At 50.6% G+C, this 27,115-nt stretch overlaps 1 protein-coding gene across 1 annotated transcript; it reads right to left on the reverse strand.

The window, feature by feature from the left end:
• Nucleotides 1-346: 346 nt before the first annotated feature.
• On the reverse strand, nt 347-21,541 carry WNT9B (Wnt family member 9B). Its single transcript, XM_053569798.1, has 4 exons — nt 21,411-21,541; nt 3,610-3,866; nt 1,991-2,256; nt 347-1,170 (listed from the first exon to the last, which is right to left on the reverse strand). The coding sequence occupies exons 1-4, from the start codon at nt 21,485-21,487 to the stop codon at nt 697-699; spliced, it is 1,074 nt and encodes a 357-aa protein (XP_053425773.1). The 5' UTR covers nt 21,488-21,541; the 3' UTR covers nt 347-696.
• Nucleotides 21,542-27,115: the final 5,574 nt, after the last annotated feature.

Raw genomic sequence — 27,115 nt, forward strand, 5'->3', positions numbered from 1 at the left:
CAGGGCTGGGTGAAAATGAGGCTGCCCTGCAGGTGTATTTGCAAACCCAAATCGAGGAGGCCCCAGGGCATGTATCTGGGGTCCACTCAAGCTCAGAAAGCTTTCCTTCCTTCAGACAACAGCTCTTACCACTTGGGCTTTCTCCTGCCTCTAGCACAGTGAAGCCAGGGGAGCACTGAGGGCACCTGGCACCTGGCACTCACTGTGATCTAGCAGGGCCAGAGGACTGGACAGACCCCTCCCAGCCAGATTCCTGCCTTTGCTCCTTGCTGGCACTGCCTCCATTGGCATGCCCCACCCAGAAGCTTGACTCCCAAGAGCTTACTGGCTCTCAGCCATTCATCATAGGAATCAAGATGGCAGGATAGCCCCTCTATCCCCTTCCCCTCCAAAACCTCAGTCCTGCTGTCCTCTTGGGCTTCTTTTCCTCCACATCCCTTCACACCCTCCCTTTCTGCTCCAAGTCCCCAGCAAGGCTGGGGACCCCTGGCTTCAGGGCTGGGCTTTGCTTCTCTTTGCTATTGAGGGAAGCCAAAGGCTGGCTGAGGTGTGGTGGAGGGGCAGTGGGGGAGTTGCACACTTGTGTGCATTGGCAGATATGTCAGTGTGTAGCACACACTGCCCGAGGGCCCACTGGTCAGCTGGACAGGTGCTGCGGGAGGTCCCGCAGTCAGGCACACTCCCTGGGCAGCAGGCCTAGTGCTTGCAGGTGTACACAAGCTCCTCCTGTACACACTGCTGGCACTCCACGTAGCAGCACCACTGCACCTGGCAGTGGCAGGAGAAGGCCACCAGGCGGCTCTGGGTGTCATAGCCCCGCCCACAGCACAGGCTGCTGCAACTGGCCTCCCGGGAGCACACCCTGCCTGCCGTGCCCGGTGAGTACTTGCTCGGCTGGCAGAAGCTGGGTGAGTCCTCCATGTAGACCAGGTCCCCAGGCCGGGGGGCCAGGCTCTTGTTAGGGCTTCCCGATCTGGTGGGTACCCACAGCTCTAGGTGCCCCAAGGCCTCATTGGTGGCGCTGGACACCTTGACAGCTGAGTCGTAGCGCAGCTTCAGCACCTGGCCTGTCTCACGGAATGGGGAGAGTTGCTTCCAGCAGGTGCGCACGGCGCAGGAGCCTGACACGCCGTGACACTTACACGTGGTCCGGAGGCCACTCTTCACAGCCTGCAGGAGAGGCAGAGTGGAGAGGCGTGGTCAGAGGCCCAAGTCTGTATCCACCCCAACAGGGGACCAGCAGGAGGATGGGAAGGAGACAGGGAGGTTCATTGGAAGGGGACAAATAGCACCAGAGATAGCCCATGAGGCACCTTCGTGCAAATTAGCAAAAGACTTCCCTCCTTCTGAGCAAAAGGAGCCCTGTGCCAACCTGCAAGCCTCAGTGAGAATATGAGCCAGGTCACAGTCCCAGCTCCGAGTTCTGGTGGAGTAGACAATGTTCACAACTGAACACAGCAGCCTTGGTTTACACAACTCAGTGACAAGGAAAAGATACAGAACATAGAATTCAGTCCCCTAAAGAACTGGAGTGCTGGCCTCTCTCAGCCTCCTCACCCCAATAAACCTAGACTCTTGACCGTCCAGTTCTCCGACTGCTGTGTGACCTCCTTGGAGTCCCTTCCCCTCTCTGGGCCTCCTCCATCTTCCCATCTGTAAAATGGAGGAGGGGCAGGGGTTGTACTAGATCAAAGTTGTCAAACCACAGTAGCTGCTAGAACCTCCAGGAAGTCCCAGTCCTTAGAGAAGAAAACCTCACCAAACACATCCCTGGTCACCAAGGCCTAGTCCCAAGCCTGGCTCCCATGCTGCCCAGCTGCTGATGACACCCCTCTCTGCTGCATTCCTGGTGACCAGGAATGGTCCAGAATAGCTGCCCAGGGAGTGTGGTGGAAGGAACGAAGTTCAACCTGCGTGGGTATCAGGGATGCTGTTGGCCTCCTGCAGGCCTCCTTCCCTCGCTCTTCACCCAGCCTAGGGACATACTCACCTTCATGCCCACGTGGGTGTTGTGGGCATCTGCCCGTGCCCGCAGGTCCTTGCTTCCTCTCTTGGGCCCCAAGAAGTTGTTCAGGAACTTGGTACTGTACTTGAGGTTGTCACCACATACGCCCCACTGCCAGGCCTGCCTGCTCTCCAGGCCCGGAGAGTCGTCACAGGTGCAGCGCTCCATGCGCCCGGCACTGCAGGCCCGGGCCAGTGCGTGGGTGAGGGCGGCCGAGGACACTGCATACAGGAAGGCCGTCTCTTTGAAACCTGTGCCGGGCACCAGAGAGGAAAAGGGGAAGCTCAGAGGCTGCCCGCCACTCTCTGAGGGCAGGAGGGGTAGTGCCAGTGCTGTGGTGGGAAGGATGAGGGAGTGTGGGTCTGAGGACACAGCTCGAGGCGAGCCTTCCCTTAAACTCAGGCCGCAAGTTGCTGTTTAAATGGAATTTCCATATTCAGCATGGAGTATGTGCCCAGGTTCTCAGAGGGCAGCAGGACAGGGGTTACTGCCCCTACTTAGCAGGAAGAACACTGAGATGCCAAAAGAAGAGACTCAGGCTCTAGTGACGGGCACAGCTGGGACTAAAGCAGCCATCTGGACACCAAGTCCATGTATGACAAGTTGGACCTACCCATTTCTGAAGCCCTCGATCCCTGAGATATGCCCCATGGGTTTCTGTGACACATGATGCCTCTCACATGTCATTCTCTGTCACCCACTGTGGACTAGACCCAATGGCAGAGTGACCTTGAGTTTCCTGCATGGCCTGCTGCAGACTGACCATCTCGGACCATCACTACTCCTCACTGCTGGGGAATGCTCAAACCTGGCCTGGCCTCCATGGGCTTGCTGACTCCTCCCTGGTTTCAGTGCATCTGGGGTGCTGGTGACAATGGGAGGTGGATATTTGCTCAGTCCCAGACCCTGCACGGACCCTTTGCAGCCAGGCTGCCCCACATAGCATCATTGCATTTCTGTAAAGTCTCCATCATGGCCCTGCCCTTGGTGATGTAGTTACATGATAGCCCATTTTCTCCCTTTCGGACTATGTGCTTCCTGAGGGCAGACGGGGCCTTGTTCAGGTCTGTACCTCCAGCATCTAGTGTGGTGCCTGGCTCGCTGTGAGCCTCAGCAGATGCTTAGCAAGTGGATAGGGGAGGCCTGGAGTGATGCAAGGAGTGGGGAGGGAGGCAGAGGGGGAGGAGGGACGATGGATCAAAAGATGAGGCAAAGAAACAGATGAAAGAGTGAACACATGTCTGCCTGTCTCGTGCAATTCATCCAGTCACCACTGCCTTCCATCTTCATATATTCTTGCACCTTGTTGCACGTATGTGTGTGCAGCAGGCAGGGGGAGGTGACTGGGGGACCATGTATCTTATCTGTGGGCTCCTCCAAGAATGAGCTTCTGTCTCCTACCCTCTGGTGTCTCCCTTGTTCCTCTGCTCCCCTAAACTTGAGGCTGGGCCATAAATGGATCCTCAGCTCCCCAGGACTCTTCACCTGTGACTTTGCCAGACTAGCGAGAGCCACGAGGTTCAGGCACAAGGTAGGGGGGAAGGGTAATCCTCCCCCAGCACTCCTCCTCCCTAGCCCATCTCCTCCCCAGTCCTCCGCCCTACCTCTCTTAAGCAGGCCTGTTCTCCCCTCCAGGCTGCAGTTCCAGCGCTCGTGTCGGAACTGGAACTGGCACTCAAGCAGGCCAAGGTGCGCGGCGTCCCTCAGGGTCTCAGCCAGGCCAGGCTCCCTCCGGCACAGCTGTTTCTGCCGCCGGGACAGCTTCAGCAGGTCACACTGCTTCAGGTGGGCCCCACCCTGTGCTGGGGCAGCAGCAGTGCCCAGCCCTGGGAAAGGCGTCAGGACCTCCCGCCCAGTGAGGCTGGAGAGGGCGAGAGATGCGAGGCATGTGAGCCGTGGGGACCATGATGTGGAGCAGGTGAGGGAAGAGGGCCTTCTCAGGAGCTTCATTGATTGCCCTCCTGCATGGCATGCTGACCCCATGGAGTCATGTCCCCATTTTACAGAGTAGGAAACCAAGGGGCTTATAGCAGGGCCTAGTGCAGGATCGACCAAACCTACATTTTTCAGATTTCGGTCTCTGCTCTTTGTACCCACCCTGTTTCTAAAACTGGCTCAATTAGAAAAATCATCTGGGTGTTTATTAAAAATACAGATTCCCAGGATCCATGCTTGGCAATTCTAATTCTTTTGGTCTAACATAGGGCCTGGGAATTTGTATATTTACATCATTCCCTGAGCAGCTTCTGTGATCAAGGAAGTTTAGAAAATGTTGCACACAGTATTGGTCACTGCCTGGAGGGGAGAGACACATTCCTAAGAGGGAGCAGGCAGAGGCAATGTGGACGCTGAGCAGACACTGGCCCAAGGTCTCCTGACACCCCTCCTTTCCCTTACATTACGTTTCTATTCAAGTAATCCTGTATCCACCTAACCTGTTTCCATAATTCCCACATAGATCATCAATCGTCTGACCACTTAATGCCTGGTATAAAGGGATGCTTGGGGAATGGGAGGGAGGGAGGAGGGAAAAAGGAAGGTAAGAGGAAGGGAGGGAAGGGCTAAGACATGGTTAGATGAACATGAAAAGCTGAATTTCCATCAGGTTATCAATCCCAAACTGCTTGTTCTCCCGTACCCACAGTCCATCGATTCTGGAGTCAGCTGCCAAAATTCCAAGCCTGACTCTGCCACATGCTAGCTGTGCAACCTTGAAGGCTTGGTTTTTCTCCTCTGGAAAGTGGAAAGATTAATCCTCTCTACCTCCCAGGGTTGCTGGGAGGATTATATGAAATGTGGGAACTACACTGCCTGGGACATGCAGGCTTGCATTCCTGCTAGCTGGAGTTTCCCAGATTTCTCTTCTGTTGCAAGGCGCCTTACTCTCACTAGGCAAAGTCTCCCTACTATCCAGATGAAGAAAGGAAGGTTTCATGAGGAGGCAGTGACTGGTCCAGGTCATACAACAGATCAGCAGCAATGTGAGAACCAGAATAAGAGTTCACCCTCACCCCCAGAAGCTCTGGTTGTACTAGCTTAGAATATCTGCTGGTTGTACTAGCTCAAAATATCTGCTGACCTAACCTTGGTGCCCTCCGCAGTGTGGGTGGAATATTTGTGATTCTAAGACCCAGGCTAGGGGAAGCAGCTGCTTTCTGGGACATTCCAGCCTCACAGCCAGAGTAAAGGAACACAGGTGGAACCACGCAATGGCTCCTAAGGCTCCTACCTCAATATGGCACTTGCCACTGTTGCTCACATGCCACTGGCCAAGGTGAGAGTCCCATGGACAAACCAGGAATGTCAGACAAGCCTATGTCCCACAGAGCAGAGGGCACCGCTCTCCTGTGTGGGGCCACCTGTCTTAGCCAGGACATCTGGCTGTGCACCACATCCTCTCTGTCTGTCCCGGAAGTAGGAAGCCTCACTGGAGGGTAAGGGGTCTGGCCAGGTGCCCTCAGAAATGGCCCGTAGATTCCAAATCCATCAGGTGCAGCCAACCCAGTGTGGAGCATATCTCTGAAACCTCCAAGCAGAGACAGATGCTATCAGGCTCCTCCCGGCCCAGCCGGGCCCTGGGCTCCTCTCCCAGACAGGGTGAGGGCAGGGGCCCGTTAATCATTAATCTGGGGGCAAATGGGTAAATTTCCAGTCCACCAGGTCTACACACCCCCAGCCTGGCAGGAAACCCTCAGAGCTTGACCATTGGCAGGTCTAGAGCAGAACCTGATGTCATCTCCAGCCGAGACACCCCACCTTGACTGGCTTCCAGTGTGGAAGGTAGCTTCCAGGGCAGAAAGCAAAGGCGGCGGCAGCTATTTCTCAAATGTTCTCCTCCTCCTACGAGGGGCTGGTGTGAGCAACAGTTTCTGCTCCCACAATTCCTGTCTTTCAGAAATTGAGACCTCCCTGTAGAAGCTGATTGACAGATGGGAGAACAGCTGATGGAAAGTTGGGGCTGCACATTCTACAAGGCCCATCTCAAATGCCATTTTAAGAATAATACTATTATTATGTCACTACAGCTATATTATGTCACTTTAGATGCTATGTAATACATTATATACTATTAAATATATTTATTATATTTGTTATGTTATATACAGTCATACACCTGCCATTTCTACCCTTGTGGACATCTATTGGGTTGGCTGTCCACCTATTCCTTCTATCTACATGGTTACCATGTGGCACCTGTAGGCCTTTTCATATAAGACCATTATGGCCTGTTGATTGGACCAATGGTGATCACATGACCCAAGATGGGCCAATCAGTTCTTTCCCTGGGAATCTGGAATTTGAATCAAGGGAATACACAGTTGCTTTCTCTCTCTTTCTCTGTCTTTGGGTGACTGGGTCTGCAACACAGAAGATAAACTCAGGAAGCTAATCCAAAGAGAAAAGAAAAGGATGAACCAAATACACCAAAGGAAGCAGAGGTGAGAATGGGAGGGAGAATTTGGGGAGCTTCTTAGTCTCTGGCCTCAGAGTCTTCCTCTTTAGGATCCAGCTGTGTTCTTGCCTGAATATTTAGAATATTTGTGATTGCCTGAGACATCCCTTTGGTATGGAATAAAAGTTCAGAATTGTTTGCCTAAAATAAGGGGTGTCATCCTCAATTACCCTCTTTTGACAGCTGTAGAACACCAGCATTCCCTAGACTGCACTTGTGAGCCAGGCCCAGCACACACCTTTATACTCATCAATAGGCTCCTGGGTTTTTAAAAATTTCATTAATAGGCCCTGAGATTGATGGCTCCAGGAGTCCAGTATAAAGTCGGTTAATTTTATTAGCGATAATGACACTTAGTAGCGATTAATGATCAGTAAAGGCAGCCAACCGCACAGAGGCCTCAGGCCACACTGGGCCCTGGTCTGCCCAGGGCTGATCTCAAAGAAGGCTCCCTGGCACTGCCTCAGGGACCCCACAAGGCCTAGGAAGACAGCCTGGGAGACCTTCCAGAGCCCAGTTTCCTTTTTATTTGCTTTCCACGTTGTGGTTTTGGGATCATATTTCCTTTGAAGAAATAGTACCATGACTGTTTATTTATTTATTTAAGCAAGCTAGGGTCTCACTCTGTTGCCTGGACTAGAGGGCAGTGGCATCATAGCTCACAGCAACCTAAAACTCCTGGGTTCAAGTGATCTTCCTGGCTGTCTCCTGAGTAGCTAGGACTGTGGTGCAACAACACACAGCTAATTTTTCTTTTTTGTGTATGTAGAGATAGGGTCTTGCTATGTTGCTCAGGCTGACATCAAATTTAGAAAATGAGTCAACGTATTTCTTCAAATAATGCTAGTGAATTATCCTATGTGTACCCATCTCACAGCATCCTCTGAGGTTTCTTCCTGGCCCCAGAAGAATTCTGAGTGCTGCAGGTTCCATCTTTCACTCAGTAACCAGCAGGCGTGATTCCCTCCCCAGAAAGAAATCATACCCTCAGGAACCCCAGGCCTGAGCACCTCACCCACTGGGTTCCTCTGTGAAATCAAATTACCCAGGCTAGCTGAGCCCCATGGGAGTAAGATGGACAAACAGAACCTGAGTGAGCTTCATTAGTCTTATGAATCCAGACAGAATTAGGGGTTTTAATGACTACACTGCCCTGTGGTCAATCAGATGTTGCCAGTCAGACAAGTAAAAAGTGTTCTGAAAATAAAGAGCAGAAAAAGGATAATTTGAGACTTGTTAACTACTCTTCTTGGATGAGGGCTTATTCCTGACTCCAGTGCTTCCAAGATACCTGGGACCTCCATTCCATCAGGCTATACCTGACATGACCCAGCTGGTCATCCTCCTTGAGCTCCCCAGGCTGACTTCCAGCCTCTCTTTCCCTATTAAAAAAGCAACGATCCCATGTGACCAGATTCTTCTTCCTTCTTCCTTCCTCCTTCTAACCCCATCTGTGCCTGACTGCTCTCTGCACCCTAACCCCCTTATCCTTAGTGCCCAGGTTGAGGGTGAGACCAGAAGCCCCCACACCCACACATGAAATGCTCCTGGTTTGAGCCCAGGGCATCCCTAGACACTTGCTAGGCCACCCTGTCTTCCCCCAGAGTGAGAAAAGTCAAGGGTGCCCCTCAGGACTTTATCCCACATACACCCCACCCCCAGATCTCCCCTGCACACTCCTGGCCCCTCTAGCCCCACCTGCCTCCACACTTTCCAATGTATACCTGATCCACAGATTCGGTTAAAGCTGCCCCATCAAGGTAACCTTGAAGGAAGCAGAAGAGACTCTGCCAGGCTTTGGGTAAAGGTTCCCAGTGACTGCTTCGTCCCAGTGACTGCTTCCCCAGGAGTCCAGGGACCATTGAAGTCCTGAGCTCGCCCTTCAATAATCACCTGCCACCTGCTGGAGCATGAGGACCCAAGGATGTTGTGCCCCAAGGCTATTCTGGCCTAGGCAGTCTGGGCCGCAGTCTGACTCTCATTCAGGTTGACCTCAGGGACCTCTCCTCACTCACTGAGCTTATTCCATTGAACAAATATACCTTGACTCATCGGAGACCATAACCAGAGCTAGGCTGCCTAGGTTCAAATCTCACCTCTGCCTCTTCCTAGCTGTGCTATATTGGGCAAGGTCTTTTACCTCTTTGTGCTTTATCTGTTGAATGCAGAACAGTGCCTGGCACACAGTAAGCCCCAGATGAGTGTTTGTCATTATCAAATACCTACTATGTACCAGTTGCTGCTCTTGGTGCTAGGACATGGCCCAGCCCTCAGGAAGCTCACAGTCTGGAGGGAGCTTGATTAGACTCAGGAGTCCTCCAAACTCTCCAGGAGCAGAGTTAGGAACAGGAAGCTTTGAAGCAGCCTGGCTCCTTGAAGAACTACCAGGGACCCAGGTCAGAACTTGCAATGTCAGAGGGAAACCCTGACCTCAGCCAGTCCTGTCCGGACTACAGTGGGAGGCCTGGGTGTGAGGACAGGGCAGGAGGAAGCTCTCAGGGAGCAGCTCAGGCAGTGTGAGGCAGGCGGAGCAGGTGTGGGGCTTTCCTCCCCACCTGGGGGCCCAGGCTCTGTTCCTCCAGGCCCACTTCCATCCTTATTTCTGCTTGAGAAGATTTGATGGTGCCAGCAGAGGCTGCCCCCAGGATGTCGGTGTGGAGGTGGCATGGGACACAGCGGGTGGTGTCCAGGGCATGAGGTTATGCCAGCAAGTCTGGAGTCTTAGCTGGAGGGTCCAGGAGCTGTGCCTGGCACCAGAGCCCATGCCAACTGCAGGCAGCTGCCTGGGAACCAGGAAAGCCTTGTGCTGCCTGGGGTGTTGGCCTTGGCCCTGCAAAGCCCCGTTAGATGCCCTGATAACAGGCTTCCGCTGTGGGGCCCTTTTGCATGGTAAATGCTCCCTTTGTGCTTTCATCTCAAACATCTCAGTCTACCTCTGCTGGCCCTCACCGAGCCCCCTACACACTCACACACCACTCCCTCACATACACGCTCACACCTGAGCCCCTCCCATGCTCTCCACTCCTGACCTCTTTCCAGCAGGGGGGAGTTCAGCAAAGGGAGCTTGTGGCCCAGCAAGAGAAGGTACCATGGCACTGGGCACCCCCTCCCCAGAGAGAGCCCCCTTTGGCACCACCCCTGGCTTCTCTCCCCTCCTCCTGTCCAGGCCACGGGCTCCAAGGGTTACTGTACTGACCAGAACATCGTCCCTACCACCTTCAGACCCCTTTCTCCTCTGCAGGCTCCATGTCATCACACACACCCTCCATGATGTCCTTAATGTGCAGCCTGGAAAACTCAGCCCACTTCTCTATTCTCTCCTTTCGCTCACTCACTCATTCCTTTATACCTTTATTACTGAGTGGCAATAGATGAAAGTATGGCTCTGGAGGACTTTACTGAGCACCTGCTCCATGCCAGGTCCACCCACAGACCGTGAGACAACTCTTCCCTCCTGTGTGGCTCCCTTAACCCCAGTCAAGCCTCCTTCCCTCCCCAGTTTCCACCCTGCAGGCCACAAACTGACCCCAACGCTGACTCTGGTCACTACCTCCCCCACCCCACCCCAGATCTTTCTCCCCACCCCAGATCTTTCTCCCCACCCATCCCTGGCTTAGAGAGGAAAGAACCTGGCCCAGTTGTGGGCTTTGTCTCCCCAAGAACAGCTCCCCTTTCTTTTCACAGCCGCAGCCCTGGCTGCCCGCTGAGGATGGCACTGGGGAGCCAGAGACGTGCCCAGGAGCTGAGTGGGCAGGAGCAGCCCGCACAGCAGGGCGAGCATGCTTTGCATCTCAACAGTCTCAGAGAGTGGCTAGTTCAACATCTGTGGGGGAAATGCTTTTCCCTTCCTCCCTCTGCCTCTCTTTTTCTCTGCTCAGGCTCAGGATGAAGCTGAGGAGAGGAAGTCTTTGTCTCTGGCATACACTGGTCAGGTGGCACAGTGGGCCCCAGCAGGTCCCCAAAGTTACCCCCTCACAGAAGGATCCCTTGCCTCTACAAGTCTGTGACTATAAACATCTCCTCCAGTTCCTTGGCTGAGTCCAAATGTTTACTATTTGAGTAGTTATATTTTAGAGCTGGAGAAACCCATCAAGGTCACCAGGTCCAAAGGCTTTACTCTGGTGGCGCCTGGGAGGTAGCTCAGTGGCTGCTGGACAGGAGCAGGAGGACAAGAGGTTTAGCACGTGGGCAGGTATCTGCTTTGACCTGTCTGGTGCCCTTCAAGTTCATGGAAGATTTACTGTCCAAAGTGACCCACTTGGTGGCAGGGTTGAGACTATGCCCTGGGTCTGCAGATTGCTTCTACCAAGCCTGGCAGTTTCTGCTTTCAGTCTCAACATAACACTTCAAGGAAGCAAAATCGGCCGACCATAGCAAAGGTCTATGGTGATGGGAACACCAGACAGGCGGGTTTTAGGGGAAGGAAGCCTGATGAGGACTCCTCTGACCCCCTGGGGCCTCAGGAAGGGAGAGAAAGTCCCTCTGGTTGAAGATACACTTTTTTTGGTCTTCAACTTAGTCTTTTTTAAGCCAAAAGTCAGAAACAAGGGTTATAGAAGCGGCCTGTGATTCATACAAAGGTGTCATCGTCTGTACAACATCAGTGCCTGAAAGCATATTTTTCTGCATAGAGGAAAGATCAAAGGGAAAGATCTGGGATCATGAGAGGGAGAGAAAATGGGAGAGCCTGGCATGGGATGGGGAGGAGCAGAGAAAAGGAGGGCTGGAAGCCTGAATGACAAGCTTCCCCAGCTTCTTGGGTTCACAGGCCCAGCTCTGACTCAGTGGAGGAGCAGCTTTGGGGCACAGGGGGAGGACTACAGGGAAAGGCAGGCAGTAGCTGAGGCTAGACCTCCCTGTGGCAAGCTCCACCCCAACTAGGGATCCTGGGGGACTTCAGCCAAGTTATTTGACCAACTAACTAGTTTGGCAGGCTCTTGAATGCTCCCTGGGCTCTGGTCACCCTCTTCCCTGTGGAAAGGCAGGCTAAGTCTGGACTGTGGGCCCTAAATGGGCCAGGCCTATGAAGAAGGCCTATGTGTGGTCACTTGATGGTAAGGCCAGCTTCGTTGTTTGCAGAGGCTCTAGGCAGAGATGGCCCATGCTGCTGATTTCTTTGCCCATGGATGGCCCACCCCTCCACATCTCTACCCCTCAACTCCAGGCATAGCTGGGACCATCCACTGATCAAGGAGCCACCCCTGATTATGTCTACGGAGGGCCAGTGTGGCCCAGGACACCCTCAGAGATGGATGCAATTGTGAAAGTCTCCCTTGGGAGAAGAACAAGGTTCTCCAGAGTGGAACCAGGACAACTGGCACCATCCTGCACCCAGACCTAGCCAGGGCTGGAGTAAAGGACCTTCGGGCCCGGCCAGCCTCCTTCTTATCTCTGCCACATCTAACTTAGTGTAACCCCCATGCCTTCCTTCACGCTGTTACCCCTGCCTGCAATGCCTTTTCCTGTCCAAAGCCCCTTTTTAAACAGTTGACTCAAAAATGCAGGGAATGGGAAATGTGATCCTGAGACTGTACTAGCTCCAGTATGCTGTGATGCTTGACTGCCTCCTCCAGGACACCCTCCTTACTTGCCAGCCCCAACCACTCTAAACGTCCTCTTTCTTTGTTTTCTCCCAGTTTTGTGGCTATAGTACCATTGGTCCCACATGTTTAGACAGTTCCTCCAAGTAGCCTGTGAGCTGCTCCTTGGCACAGGTCAGGGTTTCTGATCTCCCAAGATGCTCTCTCCCCAGCCCAGAACCCACCCTCCCCGCAAGCAGAAGCTCTAGAGATACTTGTCTGCATAAACCCTTCAGATGTCTAACCCCAGGCAGGGAGCACGGCTCCAGGCCTTCTCTCAGCCCCAGAGGTCTCATCCTTCTAGACTTGCTGGGGTTTTACTCCCAAGCTGCGGGTGTCTCCACCTAACACCCCTTCCAAACTGTCCCAAGCTTGGGCTGGGCAGATATTGGAAGGGCAGGGTCCTGGAAGAGGCTGCCTGTGGCCACGGTCCCTTGACCCCCAGCTCACTGACTGTGATCATTGGTGCCTGCTCTCTCCAGCACCAGATCTCAGGGCCTTGTGACCCTACTCACTCAACTCTGAGTCCTTGACCAGTTGGTCCCTGTGAGGCGCCGCACCCCAGGGTCTGAGAGAGGCAGGATAGTTCCCTCTGAACCTCAGTTCCTAGGGACAAGCTGTGCTTGGGGAGCCCAGTGATACTTAGTGAAGACCAGCCAAAAAACTGGCCCAAGTCTTTCCTTAAAACTCAGCTTGCACAGCCTTTGGTGGTGACCTGGGCTGAAGGTTTATCCACAGTTCCAAACTCTAGGAAGCTCAAAAAAACACAGGTTTTTTGTACAGTTGTGGTGAATTCATATGGCAGCCAGCTGACCTGAACCAAAGTGAGAGTATTATGATCTTTATTTATCTCAACCTTTAGATGTTTGCCTGCAAAAAATAACAAAAATCCTGATTACAAGATGCTTCCCTAGACCTTGCTGAGGTGCTATGTTATGTGTGCTCTAGGTAATATATTACCTTTCTGAAATTTAAAAAGGAATTTTGAGGGCTTGGCACAGTGGCTCACATCTATAATCCTAGCACACTGGAAGGCTGAGGCCAGAATTTCTAGACCAGCCAAAGCAAGAGCAAGACCTGGTCTCTACTAAAAAAAAATAGAAAAACATTGGCTGAGTGTAGTGGCCCACATCTATAGTTCCAGCTACTTGAGCAGCTGAGGCAGGAGGATCCGCTCAGTCCAGGAGTTTGAGGTTGCTGTGAGCTATGATGATGCCCTAGCACTCTAGCTGGTGTGACAGAGTAAAACTCTGTCTCAAAATAAATAAATACAATAAAGAAATGTTGAATTCTGAAATGCATCTGGCCTCAAAAGGAGTGTAATGCCAAGAAAAGCAGACCCCTCTGGTCTTGCCCTAAAGCCAGCCACTTTGAACTTACCAGAACTAACTGGAACATGCTGGTTGATGTCTCTTCTGGTTCATTAAGACTCTCTACCTTCCCCTTAGTCTTCTTCTCGCCAGTAAAGGGATCTGGCATTGTGGAGGCTGCTCTGTCCCTTGCCAAGATCCCATGACGCGCCTGGCATGGCTGATTTTCTGGAGCCTGATAGGGCAAGTCTTTGCTCTCTGCTTTGAGTCCAGTTCCCATCCTGACAGAGGCCAGGTCATGACTCACACTTGTCTGGACCTTGATGGATAGTGTGTGTCCCAGAGAGCCAAGTGTAACTAGAAGATGAAGGAACAAATGTGGCAGGGCACAGAGACAGGTCCTGGGAGAAGGGGGAGAAGGAAAGGGCCAGCAAGAGGAACACGGTACTGTCTACCCAGACATTCACCACGAACCAGAGAACAGCACTAGGGGCTGTGGTGACCCCAAGATCTCTGCCAAAGGGAAGTACAAGTGAACTGGAGACAAAAGTTAGACAAGTCAAGAATTTAAGACGCGCAGTGCAAGAGATGCCCAGGACGTAGTGAGCTGGGCAAGAGAATGGAGGGCTCCAAGGGTCAGAGCTGCCCAGAGGAAGCCTCCAGATGGGACTGCACAGGCAGCAAGAGGCAGGGATGAAAAGAAGGGCTGGATTCTGACAGACTATGATTCAGATCCTGGCGCTACTAGCCATCAGCTGTGTGATTTTGGACCAGGCACTGGGCCTCTCTGAGCTTTTTCCCACTGACCTGTAAATAAGGATAACTATAAGATGATGCACACAGAGTGCTGAGCACAGGAAATGTTCGTTTTTTTGTTTTTTTTTTTGAATTGTACAATGGGTGGGATAAAGATGCTGAGAGGAAGGAACAGATGTCACCAAGACACTCCTCAATTTGGGATGCGGTAAGACAGAACACTAGCTTTCCCAGACTCCTCATATACGGACAGCATTTTAGAACTTTTAAACACATTTATTCAACCCTCACAACAACCTGAAGAGGTAAGGATTAGCCCCTATTACAGACGGGAAAAGTGAGGTTAGAATGGTCAGCTGACTTGCCCTGGGTTGGTTAGTAAGTGGTAGATAGAGAATTTGAACTCTGATATGTGTGACCCAAGCTCAGGGCTCTTTACACTATAGTAAGTGCCTCGGCCACTTTCCATCCTACTTATGCTGATGTCAGGTGGGGGTTACCCTCACATACCTGCCCTACCTCCTCCTGACCCCAACTTCTACCTGGGTACCTAATCCTGAAGGCACCAGGATCTCTCTTCCTCAGGAGATCTCAGCCCAAGAGTCCCTGTGCCCCACTTCCCCACCCTCCTCAGCCACAGAAACTCCACCACATCCACAGAAAAGGCTAGTCTAACCCTGAGCCCAACTCCTCAGGGGTTATAGCTCAGCCAGGGACAGAGCTGCCTAAATTCCTTCCCAAAACACAGTGATTCTTATCAGTGATGTTTGACTTTCAATCCACCAACCCCAAAGCAAAAAAAATTTCTTTCACCCTTTTTTCCTTCTAACTTTGTTTTTCTTAGGACCTAATTCAATTCCTAAAACTTTGGGGTTTTAAAAATGAAAAACAATACCATCTAAATACATAAAATGCATAGAAATGATTTTTTTTTACAAATATTTGCAAGGCTTGCACACTTAAAACTATAAAACATGGCTGGAAGAAATGTTAAAATCCCCAGAAATAGAGAGGCATTTTTAAACAGAGAGATACGGCCTGTTTATAAATCAGCCCACTCAGTATTGTTGGAATGTCAATCTTCTATAAATTTATTTATAGATTCAATGCAATCCCCATAAAAATTCCCAGCAGGTTTTCCTCATTTTCTTTCTTTCCTTCTTTTTTTCTTTCAAGACAGAGTCTTACTCTGTCGCCTTGGGTAGAGTGCTGTGACATCATAGCTCACAGCAACCTTAAAGTCCTGGGCTCAAACTATCCTCTTGCCCCAGCCTCCCAGGTAGCTAGGGGATACAGGTGTCTGCCACAATACCTGGCTAGTTTTTTCCTATTTTTAGTAGAGATGGGTTTTTGCTCCTACTCAGGCTGGTCTTGAACTCCTGGTTCAAGCAATCTACCTGCCTTGGCCTCCCAGGGTGCTAGGATTATAGGTGTGAGCCACTGTGCCCAGCCAATCCCAGCAGATTTTCAAAGAGATATTAACAAGTTGGTACTAAAATTTATGTGGAAATACAATGGCCCCAAATAGCTAAAACACACTTGAAAAAGAAGTTGGAGAATTTATAGTACTAGGTTTCAAGACTTACTATAAAGTTATAGTAATTAAGATTGTGGTATTGGCATAGGATAGGCATTAATGGAATAGAATAGTCCATAAATAGACCCACACACATATTGGATCAATTGATTTGCAACAAAAACAGCAATAAAGAAAACATCATTTTGTTTTCAACAGATGGTACTGAAATAAGTGGCTATCCATATGGAAAATGATAAGCCTTGACCCCTACCTCACACAATTCACATTGGTTACCTCAAAAATGAATCATAGGCTGGGTGCAGTGGCTCACACCTGTAATCCTAGCACTCTGAGAGGCAGATGGATTGTTGAGCTCTGGAGTTCAAGACCAGCCTGAGCAAGAATGAGACCCAATCTCTAAAAAAAATAGCCACACACTGTGGTGCATGCCTGTAGTCCCAGCTACTCAGGAGGCTGAGGCAAGAGGATCATTTGAGCCCAAGAATTTGAAGTTTCTGTATGCTATGATTTCACAGCACTCAACCCAGGGTGACAGAGAGAGACTCTGTCTCAAAGAAAAAAGCCAATGAATCATAGACCTGAGTGGAAAAGCTAAAATTATGACATTTCTAGAAGAAAATATAGGAGGTAATCTTTGTAACTTTTGCGTAGGCAGAGATTTCTGGAATAATACGTCAAAAAAGCACAAACCATACAAAAAAAGTTTGATACATTGGACTTCATCGAAATTAAAATCTTTAGGTCTTCATGAGACACATAAAATGAAAGGCAAGGCACAGACAGGAATAAAATATTACCAATACTTTTTTTGTGTGTGTATGTTGTTTTGGGCCAGGGCTGGGTTTGAACCCGCCACCTCCTGCATATGGGACCGGCGCCCTACTCCTTGAGCCACAGGCGCCGCCCTACCAATACTTTCTGACAAGGGACTTGTATCCAAAATATATAAAGAACTCTCACAATTCAACAAGAAGACAAAAAACTTAATTAAAATGATATCTGAATAATCAATATGCACACGAAAAGATGTTCAACATATCAATGGAGAAACACAAATTAAAACCCCAATGATTCAATAATCCAGTCCTAGACAGTTATCCAAGAGAAAGGAAAACATATCCACAAAAAGAGATATACATGAATATTTATGCTAGCTTTATTTTGAATAGCCTACAACTGGAAATAAGCCAAATGTCCGTCAACTGGGGAACAAAGAAACAATTTGTGGTACAGCCATACAATGGAATATTCGGCAATAAAACAAAGTGAGTTATTGATATATGCAACAACATGAAGGAATCTTAAAAACATGTCAAGCAAAATAATCTAGGCACAAGAAGCTATATACCATATGATTCCATTTATATAAATGTCTAGAACAGATAAAACTAATTTACAGTGACAGGAAGCAGAGAAGTGGGGCTGCCTGGGGCTGGTAGAGGAGGATTGACTACAAAGATGCACAAGGGATGCTTTAGAGTTCAGCAAGATTAAGACATTCAGCCAAAGTCACACAGCTAGCAAAAGGTAAAGCTGAGATTAAAATGCCAGACTTGGGGCCATGCCCATAGCTCAGTGGGTAGAGTGCTGACCACATACACCAAGGCTGATGGGTTCGAACCCAGCCTGGGCCAGCTCAAAAAACACCAATGACAACCGCAATAACAACAAAAAAATAGCTGGGTGTTGTGGCAGGTGCCAAGTCCCAGCTACTTGGGAGGCTGAGGCAAACGAATCACTTGAGCACAAGAGTTTGAGGCTGCTGCAAGCTGTGACAACACGGCACTCTACCCAGGGAGACAGCTTGAGACTCTGTCTCAAAAAGAAAATTATAATAAATTTAAAAAATAAAATAAGGCGGCACCTGTGGCTCAGTGAGTAGGACGCCAGCCCCATATGCCGAGGGTGGTGGGTTCAAACCCAGCCCCGGCCAAACTGCAACAAAAAAATAGCCGGGTGTTGTGGCGGGCGCCTGTAGTCCCAGCTGCTCGGGAGGCTGAGGCAAGAGAATCGCGTAAGCCCAAGAGTTAGAGGTTGCTGTGAGCCATGTGAGCCATGGCACTCTACCCGAGGGCAGTACAGTGAGACTCTGTCTCTACAAAAAATAAATAAATAAATAAAAATAAAATAAAATAAAATCCCAGACTTGAAATCTTACGCTTTCATAAACTTCTCTACACCGTTCCTAGAGAGGAAAGCCATTGCAAAGGTTACACATTTTAAAAGAACAGCAAAATCAACTATGATTTTTAAAGTTGCAGCTATTTCTAGTTAGTTACAAGGCCATTGGGATGACTTAAAGACTGGATGGGGTGACGGGACCTATCATATGCCTTGCTCATCACATAATGCACATTTTTATTTATTAAACACCACAAAAGTTAATATTTGCAGAATTCCTAAGTCATCTAAGCCAAAATATAAGCTCTTGGGTAATCTTAGATTTCTAGAGCCAGCAACAGGCCTGTTTAGGGTTAGGGAACCTTAGGACCTCCAGGCGCTAAAGACCCTGGAGACAAGTGATTTGACCAAGGACAATCCAGAGAGTATCCCAACCTCTAACTTCTAGTCCACCTCCTGTTCCACTGCCACCTGACAGCCCCGCAGAGCTCAGAGCATCTTGTCCCACTGCTGATGACAGAGAAGAAGGTTATGGCCTGGCCTAGCCCACTATGGCCAAGAAGGTCTGTGAGAGCTACCTAGGCAGTTTCCCTCCTCTGTTCACCTTTGCAGTTCTCCTGCAGCCACTGCTCCCTGGGGGGAATCACAGAATTAGCTCCGGAGGCTGCTCCCTGTAGGGTAGAAAAGCCAGACTGAAGGTAGCACCTGGTTTTCATCCTGCCTCCCCCCACCCCACAGAACATTTCTAACCTTTACTTATCTTATGTATCTTAAGGTTGGCTGCAAGAGCAGATGACAGATGGCTGCATGAGAAAGTGATTTGGTTTTTCTGAACGGAGTCTTGCTCTGTCACCCTTAGTAGAGTGCCATGGCATCATAGCTCACAGCAACCTCAAACTCCTGGGCTCAGGTGATCCTCTTGCCAAAGCCTCCCCTAAATTCTGAGTAGCTGGGACTATGGGTGTCTGACATATAACCTGGCTATTTTTTAGAGATAGGGTCTCACTCTTGCTCAGGCTGGTCTTGAACTCTTGAGCTCAGGTGATCCACCTGCCTTGGTCTCCCAGAGTGCCAGGATTACAGGTGTGAGCCACGTGCCCAGCTGAGAAAGTGATTTGTAAACTGTAATACTAGTTATAATGTTATCATCACCATGAACAGAATTAGGCTCTAGTCTCACACAGCAGAAGCAACTGTGGGCTCACTGTGCTTCGGGACGGGGGTTGCCATATCAGAAAAATGGAGATAATAATACCTGACCTGTTTGAATCAGGGGGTTGGCCCAGAGATCCTTCTGGAGTCACTTCCAACTCTTAGGTCTATGGTTCTCTGATTTCAAAACCCCCCCAAGAAGTCTGGCCTCACCGCAATTGGCCTTGCTTGCTCTCCTGATGTTTGAATTTTTTTTCATCAGGATGCCAGCACACTTCATGGTATAACAGAAATGAGACTTCAATGGCAAATGGTCTGGGGAAGGAAGAGGCACACATTCTCACTATAGTGTGGCTGACTGATATCCGAGTCCTCCCAGAGAGCAAATTTCTGATGAGAAGCTGGGAAACCTGGTCTGAGTCATAAGACAGTTTCCTCAGTGAGAGCCTAGGCTGAATCTTATCTGTTCTCTGAGACCAAACACTTAATAGCACAAGGCCCCACTTTTTAGCTTATTCTCTGAGCATCTGTCCTGGTCCCCAGACCAGGGTGTTGGTGGCCTGGGTGTATTTTGCCTGCTCTTTCCAGCTGGGCTCCTAACTTGGGAGAGGTGGCTCCAATACTCACTCCTCTTAGCCCTAACGCAAGCCTAAGTGACCATCTCTCCTCTCATTTCCAAGGCTTCTCTTGTTCACAGGCCCTAAATTCTACCACTGTGCACTGCTGAGAATTCTTTTCCCTTCCAACACACCAGCCAGGGTGGTCCAGATCTCCTAAAATTCCTCTCCTCTCACTGTACCTGAGCTGGTATCCAAGAAGATGTAGGCACCATTTGTCTCACACCTCTTCGTTCCAGTTCAGAAAACTGTTAGGGCTGGGACGTCAAGATACTGTACTTGTTTCCTTATAATAAGGATCACTAGCATTAGTTGAGAATCTACTATATACGAGACACTGTTCTAAGTGCTTTACGTGTACTAACTCAATTATCTTATGAAATGGGCACTATAATCTTCATTTTACAGATGAAAAACTGAGGGTCTGAGCTCACAACTAGTAGGTGGACACAGAGTCTGTGCATTGCCTGCCGAGGCAACAGCAGTTCCTCAAGGGGGGTCTTCAGGAAACACATCATGTATAAGCACTGCTCTTGGGGTGGTTCACTAGAGGCTCAATCATCTGAAGTTCAGCCCTTTCTTTGTCAAAAAGGGGAAACTGAGGGCTAGGCACCAAACGGTCTTCCCGGGTTACCAGCAAGCTGAGCCCAGAGTTGGCTCTGAGTCTGGGCTAGTACTCCACTCCCCTCCCTGTATATTTCAGGGAAATCCACTGGCCACAGAAAGGCACGTTTTAACCAGGGGTCATGACCTGGAAATTAGCCCACAGCCCTTATTCCAGCCTGGGCTGGACTTTCCAGATCCTTACCCACCCTCCAGAGCTACCTCTTAGAAGCAGCTTCTCAGAGGTCACTTGCTTGGTGTTTTCTTGCCTTTGTTGTAAGTAGCCAGACTGTAAACCTCACTCTGATTTGGGTGAAGACTTTAAAAGGAGGCAAGGCTTAAAGTAACATACTGTACATATCGGACTTGGCTTTGGGTGGAGGGTGAGAAGGTACCTTCTTTACCGACAGTCCCGCCACCCACAAGTTCCTGCAATTCAGAGTCATAGAAGAAGGGACTCAAGCAATTGCCCATAACTTTTGCTCTGGGCATTTCGCTGATGGTTATCGCCCTGCTCACTCCCCAGGTGTCACTCCAACAGTGATCTTCGTTTTCTAGCCGTGTATACACACACACACACACACACACACACACACACACACACACACGCACACACACACACCACGGGGCCCCATCACTCTTCTCGGCATTCTCCTGAGAATTCGCGGACGCCAGGTCTGAGATTTGCTGGCAGTTCCCCAGCGGACGCGGTTCCCTCCAGCGTCTCCAGCATGTTGACATCCCCATGGTCCAAGGATTCCCTATTCCCCTTGGACCAGCACAGTCCTCCGCCCCCAGCTTTCGTAATAACCCAGCCCTCCCCGTCTCGGCTCCACAAGGCGAAGCCGGAGGGGAAGGAAGGAGCCCGAGACCGTGACAACGGCTCGACGGAGCCCAGGACGAGGACAGACAGGGCACCCGGTGAGGATCCAGAGAGGGCATCAGAGCGCGGGACTGACCCGTGAACAGGCAGGGACAGGCTCCGAGGTGCGCGCAGGAGTTCGGGATCTTGGGCGGAGTGAGGACAGCGGCGGCAGTGAGGACCAGAGACTCAGACGCTAGGAGGTGCGACTGGAGTCTGAGCCGGGGAGCCAGAGATCCAGCTCTGGGAGCGAACTCCGGTCGCGAGGCGGGCTGGGTCCCGCCGGGCTAGACTGAGTTCGAGACCCCGTCGGGCCCAGGGACAGCGGAAGAGTAAAATTGGCCCTGATATAGCTGGAGGAGGGGAGACCGGGCGGGCCAGGGACGGGGAGGGAGGCACGGTGGGCACTGACCCGAAGTAGGCGGCGACAGCGGCGGGCAGCGCCAGCAGACAGAGCCCGGCCAGGGCGAGCGCGGGCGGTGGGCGCATGGTGCTGGCGGCGCGGAGCCCTCTAGCATCTCCCGGCGCCGCTCAGCGCTTGCAGCGCCGCCACCAGCAGCCTGCAGGTCTTTAAACACTGGAGCCGCGGGGCGGAGCGGGCGCTGCTGAGGGTGGGAGCAGCGCAGGCGGTGCCCCCGCCCCCGGGCGGCGAGCCCCCCGTTCTATTGGCCCCGCTGTCTTCGCTCCGCCCCGTAGAGGGTGGGGCTGCTGTCCCCGACCAGCCCCGCCTCCACCCCCCACTGCTCCAGCCGCAGGTGAGAGCTCACCTGGCGCCTGGCCCGCTGGAGGCCACGGCCGCTGAACGCAAAGTCCCTGGGCCTGGAAAGGCAGGGATGGGAGTGCAGAGCGGGTACTGAGGAGGCTCTGCCTCTCCAGGGTGGGATGGAGGAAGGTACAATCTCTCCTCCGAGGTAGAGGAGATGCAACCAGAGGCGTGTGGAACACCCACCTGGTTACTCTCTCTCCTGCCCAGCAGGTGTGGATCTTTTCGCTGCAGTCTAGGGACTCTTGAGGGCAGGGCCCGGTCGAATGTCTTGGGGGACTCTCTTCCCAGGCAAAGGGAGTCCTGGGAGGACTATTGGTCAGAGGGAAAGGGAAAAGGGAACCCTGTTTTTAAACAGAGAAGACTATTAACAGGGAGGTGCACTGCATCGGCCTCAGGGGTGTGTGACAAAACGCTGCTGATGTTCATGCGGACAGAAATCCACACTCTGGGTAGTGGAGCCAGCAGGGCCAGGTAGGGAAGGAAGGATCTGCTGTCTAAGGTGCATAATGCTAGAACCTTTACTAGGTGGGATGGAGACCTCCAGTGTTGTGCTCCAACAGTCCATCTTTCTTGTTCTTTTTTCAAGTTTAACTTCAATTCCTGCAGGGAAGGTGCAGTGATCAAAGCAGTGGGTGGAGTCTAGAGAGGAGACATGTAACCAATAACCCAAGTCAGATTTAAACTGTTTTTGAGAGTCTTGAACACTGGGTCAAATCAAGCCCAACAAAATGTAATGTGCAATGAATGTCAAGACCTGCATGTCAAGCTTCAAAAACATCAGCCATGCATGCAGAACATCAGGTGACAGTGACCTTGGCTTTGAAGTGGACACCAGCATGGTAGGGTCTGGGAGAATTGTTGAGAAGATGGCGGCTGCAATGTTAGGTGTTGTTAACAGAGAAGACTTCACCACAGTGAGCCTTTTTGAGGTCAGTTTCTCTGTCAAATGAACAGAGTGGTTAGATGCCCCGACGATCTTTAACATCTCTGCCAGCCCTATCAAATCTCATGATTCTGTTAATTGAGGCCGAACGGCCCTGTATGGAGTGCAGAGACCTGGAGTTAAACTATTAGCCCCAGATATGAAATGGGGATGATGAGAAATATGTTAACAGGATTTGTGTGCAGATAAGATGTCAGATGCTGTGCTGGGTTGGTCACTCAAAGTCAAGGTTTGCAACTGCTGGGGGAAGGGGAGGATTGGTGTCTGATTTGTATCCTCTGTTGATTTCTATGCCATAAATACTTCCACCATGACTGATTTCAAGCTACCAATATGGTATTATTTCTGAGTATCGGAGTTAGAAAGAGAAGTGCATAATTAACTCTGCAAACCAGTTGGACCCAGCTTCAGCACAAGATCTTGATGAGACCTTGAATCAAGATCAAGGAGGCTTAAAGAAAGAGGGGACTGAGCTGGACTGGTGTGAGTCAGAGAGGAAGAAGAGCCATAGACTGGGGTGGTGGAAAGACCCCAGGCCCCAGCCATGCCCTGCTGTCTCCCAAGGGCAGGCAGATAATGAAGGAATGGGTCCAGTCTGGGCTGCCCCAGTTTCCCCTCCTGTCCTAATGCCCATGAGTACACACAAGCATGCATGTGCATGGAGAAGTGGGGTGGCACATTCTCTGAAAATGACACATTTTGAACATTTCATAAATGTTACCCACTAGCTGTCAACCCAGTTTACCCAATGGGTTGGAGGAAGCACCAAAGATTCCATGGAAGCTGGGCATGGTAGCTCATGCCTGCAATTACAGCAGCTTGGGAGGCAGAGGCAGGAGAACAGCTTGAGGCTGGGAGTTTGATACCAAACTGGTAACAGCAAGACCTCATCTTTTTAAAAAAATGAAATATATTAGCTAGGCAAGATGGCATGCCTGTAATCCCAGCAACCTGAGAGGCTGATGCAGGATGATCACATGAGCCCAAGAGCTCGAGACTGTAGTGAGCTATGATGATGCCACTGCACTCCAGCCTACATGACTGAGCTGAAACTGTCTCTTAAAAGAAAAAAAGAAAAAAAAACAATAAAAAGAAATGAAAACTAAAATAAAGATTTGATGGAGACATCAGTAGTTGGAGAGTGAAAACCCCATATAGAAAGTGTTCAGGGGCGGCGCCTGTGGCTCAGTCGGTAAGGCGCCGGCCCCATATACCAAGGGTGGCAGGTTCAAACCCGGCCCCGGCCGAACTGCAACAACAAAAAAAATAGCCGGCGTTGTGGCGGGCACCTGTAGTTCCAGCTACTTGGGAGGCTGAGGCAAGAGAATCGCTTAAGCTCAGGAGTTGGAGGTTGCTGTGAGCTGTGTGATGCCACGGCACTCTACCGAGGGCCATAAAGTGAAACTCTGGCTCTACAAAAAAAAAGAAAAGAAAGTGTTCAGATGCTCTTGAACATTCACCAGCCAATGGCATGGACTCCACGCTAAGGCTCCTTCCTCTTTTTTTTTTTTGGCCGGGGCTGGGTTTGAACCCGCCACCTCTGGCATATGGGACCGGCACCCTACTCCTTGAGCCGCAGGCGCCGCCCCAGGCTCCTTCCTCTTGATGTTAGAACCGTGCCAGGTCTCAGATTGCTGAGGTGACCACCAGCTTGCCAATGGAGACTTCAGAGTTCTGCTTCTTCCTTCTCAGTCAACAGGGCTGTGCAGAACTGCCCAGATGGCAGCTCCTTTATAATATTTCCATAGCAGCCCCCAACTACCAAGCTCTGAGTGTGTATGCCAGGCCTGGTCTCACAGAAACCTCAAGAACCTTGGGAGGCTCGAACTATCGTTATGCCCATTGCACAAATGAGGAAGCTGAGGCTGGGAGAACTTAAGTACTGATGTAGATGGCCCCGCTGTAGTAGTGGTGGCAGGAGTTGAGCCCAGACCCAGCGGGACCGTCTACACTGGCTATGGCTTAAGACTGGGTGGCAGTCTCAGGGCTTCCCGGGCACAACCCGACTCATAGTGGCCTTTTTGCATTATACATCCTTACAGAGCATCGTGTTCCTCCTAAGGGCCAACCCTCAGGGGGCTCATAGAATGGAGGGAGAGATGAAGGTGAAAACAGAACATCCTACAATTGCCAGATCCCTGAGGAGGGACTTGAGGAGTGGTCCTGGACTAACAGCTTTGTGCCATAAACAGTTTGTGGCTCTGCCCTCAGTCCCTTTTGGTATCTGGGATCCTTGGTGACTGAACCTGAGTGTTAGTTCTGTCTGTTTCCAGTAGGTGCTGAGGAAACATGTTATTGCAGTTTATGACCCCAGTCTGTGGCCTTTTTATGGGGCTGAGATGTAAGTTGTCACACACAATGGGTGCTCACAGAAGCACTCCCCCCTCAGCTCAGACACATGCACCATAGAGCACACACGCTCCTGCCTGAGTCCAGGCATTCAGGGACACACAGAGCCCCACACCTCCCCCGTGATGTCTGAATTCCTAGGCAGCCCCACAGCTGCTCCTGGACCTACACGTTCACACAGGTATGCAGGAGGCACATTCTTAGACATCTGCAAGCAGCTACCTGTCTCCATTACCAAGCCCAAGGCAGCCACCCCTCAGGGTTGGCATCCTCACCTTCCCTTGCGTGCATGCACGCGCGCGCGCGCACACACACACACACACACACACAGTTTGGAGATCACAGACACGAGGCTGAGAGCCTGGCGAAGGCTGCATCAAATCCAGCTCTGGGTGTCTCCTGATCTCTCCCTGTCCCTGCCTGCCAGCCCAGCCACAGTGCCTGGAGCAAACCCTCAGGAACCATCCATCCATGTCTGGCCCAGGTCCCTCAAGACTCCAAACCCCAGCCAGAGCAGCACTCAGAAAATCCTTGGAGCTCATTGCCAGGCCATGATTGAGTGGAAATGCACAGTCCAGACTGTCTTCATCCCACTTCCCTCCTGGCTGCATCAGAAATGGTCTCTGGACCCAACAAGAAGTGGGCAGTGATGTCCAGCAGCCAGGGAAGGTGCCTGTGCTGACATGAGACAAAGCTGCTCAGGAGGGCTGTGGCTACAGAAGCTTGGACTGGCCCAGATGGGTTTGCTCACCTGTCTCTCTCCCTGTCCTTTCCATCCTCTTCATCATGTGGTCTTCTTTGCTGTGGCCTCATTTTGGCTAGTTCCATCTCGACCGTGTACATCAGTCTCTCGCATTTGAACTGTACGAGTGATGCCTTTACAGCACTCCACATGCACGTTGCTCTTCCCTATCCCCATTAAGATGACTAAAGGCCACAAAGGTGAGTAATTTCCTCAAGGTCACAGAACTCACTGACACTTGGTGGTAGAGGACTTGTTTCTGGAACATCAGACTGAAATGGCACTGAAGCTAAGTGGGGAAAGTGGGCTTCAGCATCTTTGAGCTTCGCTAAGAGAGGCTGAATGCAGAGAGGGACCCTCTAGCCCTTTGGCTCCATGCTTCCATGGCCAAGGCCAGCTGGTTTCCTCCCAGAAGCCTACTTTAACTGACCAGTCCTGCCTCTGTTTACTCGCCACGTTGGTGCTAGAAACTTCATCTGCACAACTTTCTTTTGTGCTAATGACTATGTCAAGGCACACACTGTCCTTGAGTTTGGCGGGGGGTGTCTCATATCCCTGCTCTGTATAGATTGCAGATTCCTCAAGAACTAAGACCCTTTTCTCTTTTTCTTTTATATACATACCCCTCCAATGGTGGCACTGAGCTGCATTCAGCCCACAGTAAAGTGATGGTTAAATGACTGAATTGACCAACGGATAAATGAAATGAATGAACCTGGATAGGTCAGACCTGATTTCTGGATGGCTACAAACTCTACCCAGATTTTATGTTTATGAGATACAAGATGTTGAGAATGGCTGGAACTAGGAGGAGTGTTCTGAGAAATCCAGTTTTGTTGAGTACTTTTTTTTAAGTTTTGTCTAGTATTAATAATTATAGGTAGGTAGGTGAATGGTGACCTAAAGAGAAAATCCTAATTTCAGATAACCTGTTCCATTGTCCCCATAGGCAACTCATAAATGTCAGGTGATGTATATGGTTATGCTCTGACTGGGCATATGCTGGGTTCACTATGACTATAATCCCCGGTGACCATATGCAGAAGTGTTAGAACCCAGTGAGATGCCTGGGTAGGCAGCACAGGACAGCAGGCCCCCTGTCTTGACTATTGCAAAGCTCCCTATGAGGGTTTTCCCGGGCAAAGTGTACTCCATTTGGGTGTTTTACAATGGAAAGGTGATCCACACAGGCCACAGCTACCAATACTGCTCAAAAGAAAAAAAGAAAAAGGAAGGAAAGATGTGTGGAAGGAAGCCAAGCAAACAACTTTCTTAATAAAATAGAAATAAAAAGTAATACCAGAATTTACCATAAAT

Source organism: Nycticebus coucang, chromosome 18 (genome assembly GCF_027406575.1).
Source record: "Nycticebus coucang isolate mNycCou1 chromosome 18, mNycCou1.pri, whole genome shotgun sequence".
In the NCBI taxonomy this organism is placed as follows: domain Eukaryota; kingdom Metazoa; phylum Chordata; class Mammalia; order Primates; family Lorisidae; genus Nycticebus; species Nycticebus coucang.